General features: G+C 35.0%; 1 protein-coding gene across 1 annotated transcript in view; it reads left to right on the top strand.

The window, feature by feature from the left end:
- LOC132545961 (low-density lipoprotein receptor-related protein 1-like) overlaps positions 1-15,947 on the top strand; it is a 171,573-nt gene that overhangs the window by 73,837 nt on the left and 81,789 nt on the right. Inside the window, exons 2-10 of the mRNA XM_060209643.1 lie at positions 1,618-1,725; positions 2,002-2,040; positions 10,445-10,585; positions 11,120-11,359; positions 11,713-11,867; positions 12,084-12,183; positions 12,949-13,111; positions 14,762-14,990; positions 15,575-15,770. Of these exons, the coding sequence (XP_060065626.1) occupies positions 1,618-1,725; positions 2,002-2,040; positions 10,445-10,585; positions 11,120-11,359; positions 11,713-11,867; positions 12,084-12,183; positions 12,949-13,111; positions 14,762-14,990; positions 15,575-15,770 (1,371 nt within the window). The remainder of the gene's footprint in view (positions 1-1,617; positions 1,726-2,001; positions 2,041-10,444; positions 10,586-11,119; positions 11,360-11,712; positions 11,868-12,083; positions 12,184-12,948; positions 13,112-14,761; positions 14,991-15,574; positions 15,771-15,947) is intronic.

Raw genomic sequence — 15,947 nt, 5'->3', positions numbered from 1 at the left:
ATAAGGTGATAAATTTACAACATGGCAGTATAGTCATGGTGATACTTGTTTCATTTTGTTTTATCACAGACAAGTACTCAGACTTAAGACCTCCTTAACAGTGCTGTTTTCTAATCCTGTTGGGATGGTTTTGTCTGAAGAAGTGTAAAGAAAGAAAACAGAAAAATTTACATTGTGGAATAGTTTGAAAAGGGAAAGTGAATAAAGATAAAGCAAGCCATTATAATTTGAAAAAGTCTTGCGTTGTCTTGACAGTTTTCCACAATTTTAAGTATGTAATTACAAACTTTTTAAAACAATATAAGAAAATGTTTGCACCATAGAACAAGACATTTGATATGTAAGTGTATGGATTACAGTTCCTCAGCAGGATTTCAAAATGGTAGATTCTAATATGACAGATGTCAGGGATTTTAAAATTGCATGTAGCAGGTATATAGATATGATTACATATGTGTTGAGGATTATCAAAAAGGGCAGGGTATTTGTTTGATGTGTATAGAACCTTACATCCAGTTTAACCCTCACTGACTGTAGTGGTGGTGTCTATAGCTTAATTGCTATTTGGCGGCAGTATTTTGAAGTGTTAACAATCAAATTTTACACAGACAATGGGCTTATATCCATCCTGTTGATGGAAAAGATAAAATTCTTATTGAATTTCTTCCTGAATACCTTTCATATTGTGTTTGAACTATATTTGTTTAGTCTTTAAGCCCGCCATCTTACTCAAATCTCCCTAAGTTGGTTGTCAGGCCCTGGGTTTGTCTGTAACCTGTTATTCTATTTCTTTAGAAGTACTGGATGGATCTTTCTCAGATGTAACATATTGGCCTCTTAATCCCTGAGCTGCCCTTTTGATTTTTGACTGATCAGGAGAAAATGGCTTACATGCGGCCATCTTGAATTTGGCATTGAAAGTTTGTTATCAATATTTCTTGTCATTACTGGATGCTATTAGAAATTAGATCATTCCATACATAATTTCCAAGAATGGAGGAAACAATAGAAAAAAAATGGATAAAGGAACTTTTAAAGAACAAATGTACCTCTGGTTTTTGAATAATTAGGAAAACAAAATGGCTGATGGGTGGCCATCTTAGAATTTGACAAGTAAAATTTGTGATTGCTAAATGTTAAGGATCACTGTATGGACCTTTCTGAAATTTATATGTAGGACTTTTCGTGGTCATTAATTGTGCCCTTTTGATTTAGGGACTGATCAGAAAGATGAAAAGTCTGACAGACAGCCATCTTAAATTTGACAATCATAATTAAAGTTAAAAGTTTTCACTAATTTTTCTTAGACAAATTTTCAATTTTAAAACAAATTAAAATAATAGCAAAGGAAAAGTAGGAAAGAAGAGAAAAATCCAACTTTTGAAAGAACGAAAAATAAAGGCCAAACAATGGTGGAGCCATAATCCCTCTGAGATCTCTTGTTTTCATTCCACATTGTTCCTTTCAATTTTCTCGCTGTTTTAACATTCATGGTTGTCTCCCTTGTCAAGTACTGAATTTGGAACAGATGATACCATATACCTTAATCCTGGTTCTTGGTGACTCAAGAACTTCACAATTCCATTCTTCATTCGATGATACCTTCTTTAATTGCAGGGTGTAAAACATATGAATTTGCGTGTACGAATGGTGAATGTATTCAGCGGAACTGGCGTTGTGATGGCTCAGAGGATTGTTCGGATGGATCGGATGAAGCCCGATGTGGTATGTTGTACCATTTTGTCAGTTTTGTGTTCAAATTCATTTTTGAATGTACAATTTGCCACAGCTTGATGCAAGCAGGGTGTACTGGGTATCTATCAATTCTGGTATGTAAATATCTCTGTATGTCTGAAAATGATCCTGGATGTTAATGGGACCATAAGTTTGTCCAACAAACAAACAATTAAACAAAACATAGCATACTTAAATCTCATTCTGAATTGTTATTTTAAGTTCTTACTAAACGTTACAATAAATATACAATTAAATCTGTTTCAGAGAAATCCACAATGACCAAAAGATTTACCACATCTGGGGGTAAGTACCGAAACTTACATCAGTAGACGTCAAACCCTTATCAGACGGGTTTCTTTTGATCTCTGCATGTATACGCATGTTATCATCTTCTTGAATAACTTTGTCGTTTTTTAGAGCGTTTTTTGGAAATGTAAGGCACTTAACTTATCCATGCCTCACACATGTACATCAGACAGTGCCTGATGTCACAAGTGGTCTCCTTGTTAGATAATTAACTAATTTGATTAACTTATTACCAATGTAATCAATGGTTAGTCCTGAGATAGTTATAAAATATTTATGACCAGTACCATAGGTATAACTACTGATGGAAGTGTTTTTTTGTTTAGCTCACCTGGCCCAAAGGGCCAAGCAAACTTATGCCATAGTGCGTCGTCCGTCCGTTGTCCGTCGGTCCTGTGTCCATCAACTTTTCATTTGAACAACTTCTGAAGTACCAAAAGGCGTAGAGTTATCATATTTGGCTGGAAGGTTTCTTTGATGAAGCCAAACAAATTTTGCAAAAAGAAATGACCTTGATCGATATTCAAGGTCACACAGGTCAAATGTGCTAAAAACTTTAAGCGACATCTTCCAAAATACTGGGAGGCCTAGAATCATTATGTATGGCTGGAAGGTTCCTTTGATAAATCCCTACAAAGTTTGCGAAAAGAAATGACCTTGACCCATATTCAAGATCACAGAGGTCAAATGTTATAAAACCTTTAAACGACTTCTCCCCAAATACCAGAAGTCCTAGAATCATTATCTTAGGCTATTATGTTCCTCTTATGGTGTCATACAAAGTTTGCTAAAAGAAATGACCTTGACCAATCTTCAAGGTCACAGGGGTCAAATGTGTTAAACGTGGAACATATGCACAGATATAGTACTGTTGGCCATAAAGATCCAGGTGAGCGATACATGCCCTCTAGGCCTCTTGTATATCTTAATCTTTTTTTTAATGAATTTTCTTCAGATTTCTTTGTGAAACACTTAAGTAAAGTTGGTTTTATTTTCTTAATTTAAATTTGTTTAAAAACTAGTTTTGAATAAAAAAATGAATTTTTGGCTGGATTTTATAAAATTGGTGATGATTAAAATCAAAACCAAATTGGTACCTGACATTCTCTCTTACAAATGTTCTTAAAACACAAAACAGGTTTTGGACTCTTTTTATGATATTTTGTTGTTTTGGGACTTGGAAATTTTAGAATAGTCATATGTAGTCTTGGTTGGTTAGATTTCACATAGATTTAATAGAATTGTTTTACGAAGCTTAAAGCACGTACATTATCAGAATATGAAGTGCTTGTGTGTGCAGGATTTTCCTTTTTCTGTTACTCTCGTTTGGGTGATTTTTCCAAAAGTATTGGTCACAATGAATGCTTGCCCTCAGCAACATAAGACCAGCGGATGTGATTTTATTGATATACAAACACAAACTTAAACAAATAGATTCTATTAACCTTCCCAGTGATTTTTACTGGATGTGTAAACAGGCAAGGAAGTCATTAGATTCTGTAAAGTCTGTTATTGTCGTATTTTTCTTCATGTTTTTCAAGGATGGAATGAAATAAAGAAATAAAATATGAAAATCAAAAATTAAGATGTTGACATTATAATACTTTCCCTTAGAAAATATATCTTATCTATTTTAAATATTTCAGTAAGGATGTGAAAATTTAATCTATGGATTTAACAGCATTTGCCTGATTAATGCAATGTTTGGACATTAGGAATATAAGGAAAGATGTGGATCATTATATGATAAGGCAGGGTTTGAATATAGAAATGTAAGGAAAGGGTCGGATGGTTATATGATAAGAAAGGGTTTGGATTGTTATTCAGCAAGGTTAAAATTAAATAGAAAATAAGAAAAAGTTTTGATTATACAGGGTCTCGAAAGAGTATTATTGGTTAACAAAACATGATCAGTTAAGATTAGAAATGTCGGAATTTAATTTAATACCAAATACATTGTGGATAGAGATTCAGTTTAGACAGGTAATGTTAGCATTGAAATGCTTTCAGTTGGCATTCATTGACACATGATTGCCAACAGGATAAGGTTAAATTCAATGCTTTAAGGATTCATTTTGAATTTGACTTTATCAAATTGGCATTCATAATGCCCATGAATGCCATTTAAATGTAGTTCAATGCTGATATTCATAATTTTCAATTTTTTATCTTGTAAGGGAACTTGTTGTTATATGTTAAAGCATGCTGAAGATTTTACTCCGTAAATCAGGTTTTCTATTGGACAAAAATTAGGAAACATCCTAAAATAAATAGCTGAGAACTGCAGGCAATTTGTTTAAGTGGTTTTCTTGGAGTATATTGAAATCAAATAAAAGTCATTAGACTTGTAGAATGTTTTAGTGGAAGAGGCTCTGTCAAGTGATTCAGATGCTTTTCTGTAAGATTTGCATTTCATATGTCACAAATCATATTATTGTAGAATAGAATAAAAGATTCGGAATGAAAGACTTCCTTGTAAACTGGAAAATGAAATCACTTAAAGGGAGATACAAAATATGGAGTGATTCAAGAGATAACTGAATTATTGATGTACAAATTCTGTCAGTTAATTCAATCTAATCTCAGTTATGATGTACATGCACCAAATACAAGCATTAGACAGAAGTAGGATAGCTTCCATCATGGAGGCATAGTGTGCTCTTATCAAAGGTGTGGATTAGGTTTTAATTTTTTTTAACAAAACATTATTTGATTATGTTGATTTTATCAGCTTTGTGGACTCCCGTCTAAAATTTCAAGAATTTTGGTAATAATTTGTATTTACAGATAAAGGCTTAAGGTTGTAATAGAGGATGTTAAAATAAGCTCTCCCACAGACCTGTTGTCCTTCGGTGAAGAATTAGAGTTCATTTTTTATCTCATTTACTTGTGAAACTTCTTATTATAAGATATAATATATCATTATCTAATGGTTTTATGTCTCCATTTATATCTCCCTGTTATTTAAAAAAGATATAACTGTTTTATAATTATATATATCCTACCTAAATATGAACCCTGTTGACTTATTTCCAACTAATAGAAATATTATATAACAATATATTATAACATGAATCTTGATGTATTCTCCTATCTCTATCTCTAGTATTATTTAACAGCTAATAGAAATATTCATAACAATATATTGTAAGTGCAGCCTTCTCTCCTATCTGTATCCCTAGTATTATTTTACAGCTAACAGAAATATTCTTTAACAATATATTATAATTTAAACCTTGATGTATTCTCCTTACATACTCGTCTCATCTTTTTATTAATCTTTGTGTGCTTTGCTTTTGCTTGTACGTGTTAATCCTAGGTCCTTACGATGAATTTCACCCTCGCCTAAATGACCTTGACCCTCACAACTATGACATAACAAACGGATGGTTTTGTAAGTACATTCCTTGGCCAAGGGTTCCCTGGCCCCTGGGACTTACAGCTTCTCCCCCTGGGGCATGCAGTAATGGATAGAAATTAGTTGCATGCTTGTTTTGTTCTGCGTCTTTTAATCTGCATGATTCAACAGAAAAACACTACACGATATGAAATATTCTCAAATATATTGGGATGTTTTATAATTGTGTGGATACAAGTATTACCAATGATAAAATTTAAATGAATTGAAATGAGTCAAATTGGACTTTTTTTATATAAAAAACTATATGAATCAAAACCTTAAAAACATGTACTCTTTTGAAAAAATCTGATGTATTTTTATAACTAATTACTCACTGGTAACTTTTCTTTATATTCCACATATATATGATTACTGTTGAATTTTTCCCTGACATTTTTTTTGCATGGAACAGTGGGTAGTTCTTTAGCATGATTGTGAATACTCTTTAGACATGCTTAGTTAATTTCTGTGTCACAATGAATTTATGACTTGAAAATATGAATTTACGACCTTGAAAAAATGGATTTGTGACCTTCACCTTGTTTTTCTGGAATGTCCGCTATTAAAGGACGACATCCTCACAGTGTTGTATGTCTGTCCGTCATTGTCTCCTGTGAAATTCCTTATCATTTTTACAAAAGGTTCACCATGCACCTGATAATACATGATATTTACATTATCACTGTCACAAGACGAAAACACATTATGGTTGTGGGTATTTTCATCTTTTTTTTTTTCAGGTTGATTTGAAAAAATATTATAACAATTAAACTTTTAAATTATGTTAGCTTGTTAATCAGACCCAAAACAATTAACTAGTAACTGTTTATCATGATTGTAATATAATCCATTTTTATATAGAATCCCCTAAATTTCTATTGAGTGGAAATAACCTGATATGGTTGATGGGATGCCTTTAATGCAGTTAAGTTTATTACCAGTACATGATCATATAAGATCCTCTACACCAGTCTGTAATACACAAAAGTAACAATACATTATGTAAATAAGTGTCAAGCTATGTGACTAATCAGGTGTCCAGGATAGGCATAGTAAGATAAGTGGGACACTCTGTCCAAGACAGACATGGTAAGATAAGTGGGACACTCTGTCCAAGACAGACATGGTAAGATAAGTGGGACACTCTGTCCAAGACAGGCATAGTAAGATAAGTGGGACACTCTGTCAAGAACAGGCATAGTAAGATAAGTGGGACACTCTGTCCAGAACAGGCATAGTAAGATAAGTGGGACACTCTGTCCAAGACTGACATGGTAAGATAAGTGGGACACTCTGTCCAAGACAGACATTGTAAGATAATTGGGACGCTCTGTCCAAGATTGACATGGTAAGATAAGTGGGACAATCTGTCTAGAACAGGCATAGTAAGATAAGTGGGACACTCTGTCCAGAACAGGCATAGTAAGATAAGTGGGACACTCTGTCCAGAACAGGCATAGTAAGATAAGTGGGACACTCTGTCCAGAACAGGCATAGTAAGATAAGTGGGACACTCTGTACAGAACAGGCATAGTAAGATAAGTGGGACACTCTGTCCAGAACAGGCATAGTAAGATAAGTGGGACACTCTGTCCAAGACAGACATGGTAAGATAAGTGGGACACTCTGTCCAAGACTGACATGGTAAGATAAGTGGGACACTCTGTCCAAGACAGACATGGTAGGAAAAGTGGGACACTCTGTCCAAGACTGACATGGTAAGATAAGTGGGACACTCTGTCCAAGACAGACATGGTAAGATAAGTGGGACACTCTGTCCAGAACAGGCATAGTAAGATAAGTGGGACACTCTGTCCAAGACAAACATGGTAGGAAAAGTGGGACACTCTGTCCAAGACAGACATGGTACGATAAGTGGGACACTCTGTCCAAGACAGACATGGTAGGAAAAGTGGGACACTCTGTCCAAGACTGACACGGTAAGATAAGTGGGACACTCTGTCCAAGACTGACATGGTAAGATAAGTGGGACACTCTGTCCAAGACAGACATGGTAAGATAAGTGGGACACTCTGTCCAGAACAGGCATAGTAAGATAAGTGGGACACTCTGTCCAAGACTGACATGGTAAGATAAGTGGGACATTCTGTCCAAGACAGACATGGTAGGATAAGTGGGACACTCTGTCCAAGACAAACATGGTAGGATAAGTGGGACATTCTGTCCAAGACAGACATGGTACGATAAGTGGGACACTCTGTCCAAGACAGACATGGTAGGAAAAGTGGGACACTCTGTCCAAGACAAACATGGTAGGATAAGTGGGACATTCTGTCCAAGACAGACATGGTAGGATAAGTGGGACACTCTGTCCAAGACAAACATGGTAGGATAAGTGGGACATTCTGTCCAAGACAGACATGGTACGATAAGTGGGACACTCTGTCCAAGACAGACATGGTAGGAAAAGTGGGACACTCTGTCCAAGACAGACATGGTACGATAAGTGGGACACTCTGTCCAAGACAGACATGGTAGGAAAAGTGGGACACTCTGTCCAAGACTGACACGGTAAGATAAGTGGGACACTCTGTCCAAGACAGACATGGTAAGATAAGTGGGACACTCTGTCCAGAACAGGCATAGTAAGATAAGTGGGACACTCTGTCAAGAACAGGCATAGTAAGATAAGTGGGACACTCTGTCCAAGACAAACATGGTAGGATAAGTGGGACATTATGTCCAAGACAGACATGGTACGATAAGTGGGACACTCTGTCCAAGACAGACATGGTAAGATAAGTGGAACACTCTGTACAGAACAGGCATAGTAAGATAAGTGGGACACTCTGTCCAAGACAGACATGGTAAGATAAGTGGGACACTCTGTCCAAGACAGACATGGTAAGATAAGTGGGACACTCTGTCCAAGACAGACATGGTAAGAAAAGGTGGATACATATATTAATGATTTATTGTACCTACATATATTAATGACTTTTTGTACCTACATATATTAATGACTTATTGTACCTACATATTTTAATGACTTTTTGTACCTACATATATTAATGACTTATTGTACCTACATATATTAATGACTTATTGTACCTACATATATTAATGACTTATTGTACCTACATATATTAATGACTTTTTGTACCTACATGTATTAATGACTTTTTGTACCTACATATATTAATGACTTATTGTACCTACATATATTAATGACTTTTTGTACCTACATATTTTAATGACTTTGTGTACCTTTCCATTTTGATCTTTCTAATAAGTCCAGTGGCAACAACACTGTACTTGTTACCAAATGTCAGGAGTTTGTTTAGTTTAGAAAAATGGAATATTGTTGGTTTATATTTTAATATTATATATATAGGAAAATTTATTGTTAAACAGTTAAATAGTTAAGCTGACAATACTTGATACATTGTACAACAATGAGGGAAGGAGATTATTGGTTTATACCTATGTTTTGGTATTGTTTCGTGTTAAGCTGACAAATCTTTTTACTTTTAGAGACACAATCTTCATCAATGTTACACCCTAAATTTCAGGCACCTGATTATCTTGTGTCAGACACTTTCCATGTACACAACAATTTGCCTATTATATCTAACTTTCAATTTGTCCACCTGTCAGCTTCTTAAATGTTATTCCTATCAACCCTTATCTCCTGTGTATATCAATAATATAGTGTTATCTTGGCTATTAGGTAATATCTCATAAATACATGGAGCTAGACTCTCGTTCTGATGGCACAGAGTGCACCTGCAAGTATTGTTCTTGTAGTACAGTGAACTCTTATCCATACCTACAGGTCCATTATCTCCTCACGCGTATTCAGATTGAAATGTTTACATACAATGTGAAACTATTCAGTAAAACTAAGGTAAAAATCTCTAATTGAAACTCTATGTGATGTATGGTTAAATCTTCCTCTAAAGAACACTGAAGCCTTAATGAGGTCTATTTTAGAGTCCTTGTATACATTAGAAAATCAATGAGACTCTCTATACTTTGAGGAGTCAGATTTATCTCAGGTTATAATTAAAAGCTAGAATTCTGTCCATCTTTACTAAATCTTTGTACTTGTTCAGCATTTGTTGGCTTCCTGACCAACTTAAATTTGACTTCACTTTATAGAAACTAATTTAAGATATGTGTTTCTCTGGTGAAATTCTCACTGTTACTGTTATCTGAGTATTACAGAGATATAAAATGTTACTAGGTATTGGAGTATTACAGAGTTTATCAAATGTTACTAGGGTTTCTGAGTATTACTAGGGTATCTCTGTATTACAGAGGTATCAGATGTTACTAGGGTATCTGGTGTTACTAGGGTATCTCAGTATTACAGAGACATCAAATGTTACTAGAGTGTTTTGAGTATTACAGAGGTATCAAATGTTACTAGGGTATTTGAGTATTACAGGGGTATCAAATGTTACTAGGGTATCCGAGTATTACAGAGGTATCAAATGTTACTAGGGTATTTGAGTATTACAGAGGTATCAAATATTACTAGGGTATTTCAGTATTACAGAGGTATCAAATGTTACTAGGGTATCTCAGTATTACAGAGGTATCAAATGTTACTAGGGTATTTGAGTATTACAGAGGTATCAAATGTTACTAGGGTATCTCAGTATTACAGAGGTATCAAATGTTACTAGGGTATTTGAGTATTACAGAGGTATCAAATGTTACTAGATTGTTACAGAGGTGTCTAAGTATATTGTTTCTTGGCTATTTAATTGTCACCAGTGTGTCTGAGCTACAATGTCTCAGTGACCCTGGGTTATCTCTACATTAAACAGGTATCTATGTTACTAGGGTATTTAATTGTCACCAGGTTGTCTGAGCTACATTGTCTCAATGACTCTGGGTTATCTCTACATTAAACAGGTATCTGTGTTACTAGGGTATTTAACCCTTTTGTATCTTAGTGTTTACATGGTATTTTATGTTACCAGGGTAACTTAGAGGTTTATACCATTAAGTCTCAATGTTTGATGTTTACAGCTGAAATACCTCCAGAAAGTCTGCTGCCCTGTCTGCCAAATTTTAAAAGATGTCCGACAGAAGAAGTCTGTATTCCAATATACAAATTCTGTGATACAAATCGAGACTGTAAAGCACATGGGGACGAGGATGGATGTTCAGGTACGGCCAACACCATGTCAATGTTACCGTGGTTACATACTGTTCTTTCAATTAATTATAATTATATTCAGTACTTTTTCGTAGATTTTCATAGGATCACAACATAAAGATGCTTTTTTTTTTTTTTTACAAAATATGATAAAATGATCATTTATGTAAATGTCACAATACAGAGCAAAGTGATAAAGATAAGATTCCCGGAAAGTAATATAAAGAAAAGTGCTTTTTACTCTATATTTCCCTGAAAAATACATCATGTTTGATTTAAACTACTGTATCATCTCATAAATTTCGTGGTTTTTCAAAAAATTACTATTTCGTGATATCGTAGATAAATATAGTTTGTAGGTTATATGAATTTATGGATTAAGACTAACCAATATATCAATGAAAATAAACCTCCCACAAAAATTAATAATTTTACAGTAATATTGATAAATGGCAAAAATCATCGGAAAAAAATAAATCCTTTAGTAGAGGCTAGTAGATTTTGACATGCTCATTTTCAGAATTTGTCCAATTTCTATTTTACAGATACTATTGCTGACTGTGATACCAAGAATTGTTCGTTTGCCTGCCAGAACACCCCACATGGTCCAGAGTGCTATTGTCCAGACGGTAAACAACCTAAAGACACGACATGTGTAAACATTGACCCATGTAGCTACCCGCAGTTTTGTGATCAACAGTGCCGCTCTAAAGATGGTTCTTTTTCCTGTGGATGCTCACAGGGATACGATCTTCTCGAGGGGAGAGACTGCATCGCTACCAATGGTACGGATAGCATCTATTTTAGGGTATATTGTGTCAAAGTCAGGTAGGAAAAGAAGATGGCCCTAGGTCAAATCGGCAGTAACTCAGAGGTCAATGTAAACGTACTCTAACTTAATCTTATTATCATTTTTGTTTTTCGGCAAATTAGCACTATGATTAATTCACTCATCAACAGTGATTACTGAATAAACAGAAAATAGACACTGCAATTAGGGTTGTCATATTTCAGCACAAGACTTACAGCATAACGAGTACAACAATATAATGATTATTTAGCACAGTTCCTCAAGAGCAGTTTTACATACCTTAATTAGCTTAATTGTTTTTCCTATTTTTTTTCATTTCATCACTAGTACCTCCCAATTCTGAGCCAACACTTCTAGTGGCAGACTTCATGCGATTCCAGCAACTGGCCCTGAATGGGTCGTCCCTCAAACCTCCAGTAGTAGCTGCAGGTCAAGCCATCTCCACTTTAGACTTCAACCACAGAAAGCAGTTTGCATGCTGGGTAATAATCAAATAATATTCCTATCGGGATTATGATTTTTAAAAATTTTACATTAAAAAAATATTTGTGTTTAAGGAACTTTGTGAATTTTTAGGAACTTATTGTGTTGAATTGACTTATTGATATTTAAGAACTCTGTGTGTGATGAAGAATAACTTTTTTGCACAATAAGATATCCCAGAAAAGCTCTGTAAATGTTGTAATGTTTTGTTGTAGTTGTCGTACAGACTGGATCAGAAGGTTTCTGTGATGGAGTGCCTAAATCTTACCAACACAGCCCAAACTTGGACCGTAAAGTCTGATGTAGCCTTTGATAGTAAGTATATGTTTTATGATATAGTAGAATCCAAGAAAGAGCTGTGAGATCTGTTGTTATTGTTAGTCAACTCATTGATTTAAAAACCATTCTATATTTTCAAAATATAGAAAAAACAAAATAATGAAAAACATGAAAATGAGAAAACAACAGTTTTTTTTGGAATGATAAAAAATTTACATGAGCAAAGAAAAACAAAGAAAGGAAAGAAAAAGGTAAGGAGAGGTTCATAGGGCCTGTTTTGCTCACCTGGCTTTGCTTGACTGAAATTGCTTCATCAAAATTAAAGGTTAAGGATTTTGAAATATCCAAGCACACAACTTACAACATATCTATTTGCTCCATGTTTTCCTTTCTGCTCCATTGGGCCTAGCCTGGTGAGTGATACAGGCCCTATGGGCCACTAGTTTTTAATGTGTTACTAGACATTGAATGCAATTAAAGCATCTATCTACCTTAAGGTGTACCAGTTGATAAGCACAACATTTTTGTTGTCATAGCAACTCTTAACTCAAAGGAAATTTTTTTTTCGCTTTATTTTGAATCATAACTTTCAAATTTTGACTTGAATTTTTATTTGACATACATGTTGTGAGAACTATATATTCTCTAAATAAACTACCTACAATTTTTTTTTTTTTTTTGAAAAAAAAAACAAAATTTGAGCTCCTCAATAATATGAGATTATACAGTATGTTTTTTGTTGTGATGATTGTAAATAACTAGGACACACATGTTAACTACTAACAAATGTATTTGTTTCAGATGTGGTGCAGATTGCTTTTGACTGGATTACTGAGAACTGGTACGTGGCAGATCGTCTAAAAGAACGGATCGTACTCTGTAACCAGACAATGGGTAACTGTCGAATGGTGCTCGAGCTCCCAGACCAGGAGATATACAGTATTCGTGTGGATCCAACTGCTGGGTAAGGTGGAAATGTCTACTTTGGAAGAAATGTTTTAATATATTATTTGAATCAATACATCATTTTTGAATCAAGCTTTCAATAAAACTGCAAAAATATGAAAATTGAGAAAAACAATATTTCTTCTATGTCCCTTTTACCCACATTTTCTACATGTTTTCTACGGTATGTACATATGGGGATGCAGTAGCTAACGGTCAGTAGAGTATTACACTGTTACTACTTCTGTTAATGTCCTAGGTCTGTAGTTCTATTAGGGGTCGTTTCTCAGGAAGCTCAGATCAAGGACCATTCTAGGCTGTTTTGGTCCTGACCGTTCAAGGCTGATTTGGTCCAAACCATTCTAAACTGTTTTGGTGCAGACCATTCAAGGCTGATTTGGTCTGGACCATACATGGTCCTGATTATTCTTGGCTGTTTTGGTCCAGACCATTCTAAATTGTTTTGGTGCAGATCATTCAAGGCTGATTTGGTCTGGACCATCAAAGGCTTTCTTGGTTGAGACCATTCTAAGCTGTTTTTCTCTGGACCATTCTTTGCTGTTTTGATCTGGACCATTCTATGCTTTTTTGGTCTGGACCATTGAAGGCTGTTTGATGCTAGGGCAGGATACTTTAAGCCAACTGTTTTCTCAAATTATTCCTAGGTAATATGGGGTGGGTACTTCAGCATGGTGGTAAGTGAGTTAGCCACTAGCTGCAGCAAAGAGACCCTGCCTTGAAGTCATTTCTGTTTTATTGCCCAGCAAACAAACAAGTAGACAAGTATATACCAGATATATGGAGATATCTATTTTAAGTACATGTTAATTAGGGTCTCACTTCAGGAAAACAAGTGCCCTCCAATGATCACAGCATTTGTCAACACTTATGTTTCCAGATATTATCTCAGAAGCAAAAATTGCCAAAATCTATTTAACTTAGACCCACATTTTTACTTTAAATCTTGTTTGTCAGAATCGTTCTTAAAGAAAAAACTGTATAGCTGAATTTTTGGTTGAATCAGTCTGTAACATAATCATATATTGAGTATTCATTTAGATTCGTCAGGCATGTTGCTTCCTTTATACAAATATGCAGTTTCATACACATTGTTTAAGCAAATTATTTGCAACATTATCCTGATTTCTATCCATCCTCCTGTACTCACAATTCATTCTTGTCTATGTATACATCAAAATTGTGCCTGTTTGTAATGTCAAAAGAAATTCTTGGCATATAAAAATTTCATCAACTGTTTTTATATCAAATTTTTTCAGTCCTTATTCATCAAAATGAACATTAATCTCAAGTAATGTCGACAGCACCAATTTACAGCCTAAAAGTTGTATTTTTTTTCTGGAGTCAACATTGTACCCTATAGAGTAACTGAGGGAATAATGGGTTCTCAGATTTCAGGAATTCCATTCTGTTAGACAAGTGTTTTCTTTTACAGCTCAGAAATGCAAAACCAAATTGCTGGAAATAATGAGAGTTCATGAAGAATTGTCGAAGAATTTTGATTTGTTACTCAGTGAACAATCCATAAAATTTATTAAGATTAGAAAAATTTCTGTTCAAAGGGGAATAACTCTACCTGGCTAATATTGTCTTTTCTGTAACTTTATAGAGACAAACTTCTGTATAATGTGACTGCGATGTGTTTATACAGGTACCTGTTTATCCTGACCAAGTTATTCATCGTCCGCGCTCAGATGGACGGCTCTGACGCATTAGTGATTCATCAAGGCAGCAAGGCAGACATGGAGCGCCCCCATGATATGACCCTTGACTTTCCTAACCGACACCTCTATTGGACAGACACTAAACTCAAAGTTATCAAGCGTATGGACTATGATGGCCAGAATGTGTGGATAGTGTTCAGTCGCCTGCGTCCCACGGTAGGTCAATGCTAGACTGCTTAATCAGAGTGGAACTCCGCCTTTTTTAATGTTGTCTGTTAATGGTCTGTGATCAGCTTAAATGGTTCTCTCACTCCTCATTGGATTAATGTTATAACTGTCAGCAAAGAAATTAGGAACTTTAAGGTACAAGATAAGTTATTTAAATACATTTTATTTACTTCCTTCTTCCCCTTCCTTCCGTGGTGTCTGTTTTATCACTGAAATTGCATGACGAACTTTATCAATAATTTTACCATCCATCCAGTAGTGTCAATTTCAGCTCCCATTGTCATACGACATGTAGTGTAATAAAGTGGTATAGCTGTAATTCTAATGGTTAATATAGGTCCCCCACTGGGAACCAGCAGGTGGGATTTTAGTTTTGCATTGTGTTTCCGTCCTCCATTCTGTCCATCCTCTTGTTTTTTTTTGTCCAGGTTCCTCTACACTAATTGTCACTGGGAACTTTATACTTGGGGTATGGGTTCACAGTGATAAAGAGGTGTGTTCTAAATCAAAATTATGTCACATATATTAACATGATACTCTTGAACAATAAAAATGTTTTACTGACTTTTCAGACTTATGGGAATGTAATTAAAGGTTTGGGAATTTCAATCCTACAAAACACAATCTACATGTCTAGTCAATTGCCGGAGTCACTGTGGGCCATCCATCGGTACAACTACAGTCTCGGGGCACACCTCCTCACTCGTGACCTTGATAACCCAACCCAAGTACACGTCTATCATCGTATACGCCAACCAGACTTGCAAGGTAAACAACCTGTTATCAGTGACAGTAGTTCACATGATGTCATTTGTTAGCCAGCTGTCACAACTCCAATTGGGAATTGATATGGAATTGAAATTTAATTATTCCAATCTTTTTCTCATTTTCAGAAATAAATTTGAAAATTTAAAATTCACAAGAAAAAATTTCATGAAAACAAAT

The sequence above is a fragment of the Ylistrum balloti genome, unplaced genomic scaffold (genome assembly GCF_031769215.1).
Source record: "Ylistrum balloti isolate Yb309-2 unplaced genomic scaffold, AGI_CSIRO_Ybal_v1 Utg369868, whole genome shotgun sequence".
Taxonomy (NCBI): Eukaryota; Metazoa; Mollusca; class Bivalvia; order Pectinida; family Pectinidae; genus Ylistrum; species Ylistrum balloti.
This window is presented reverse-complemented; position numbering and strand designations above follow the sequence as displayed.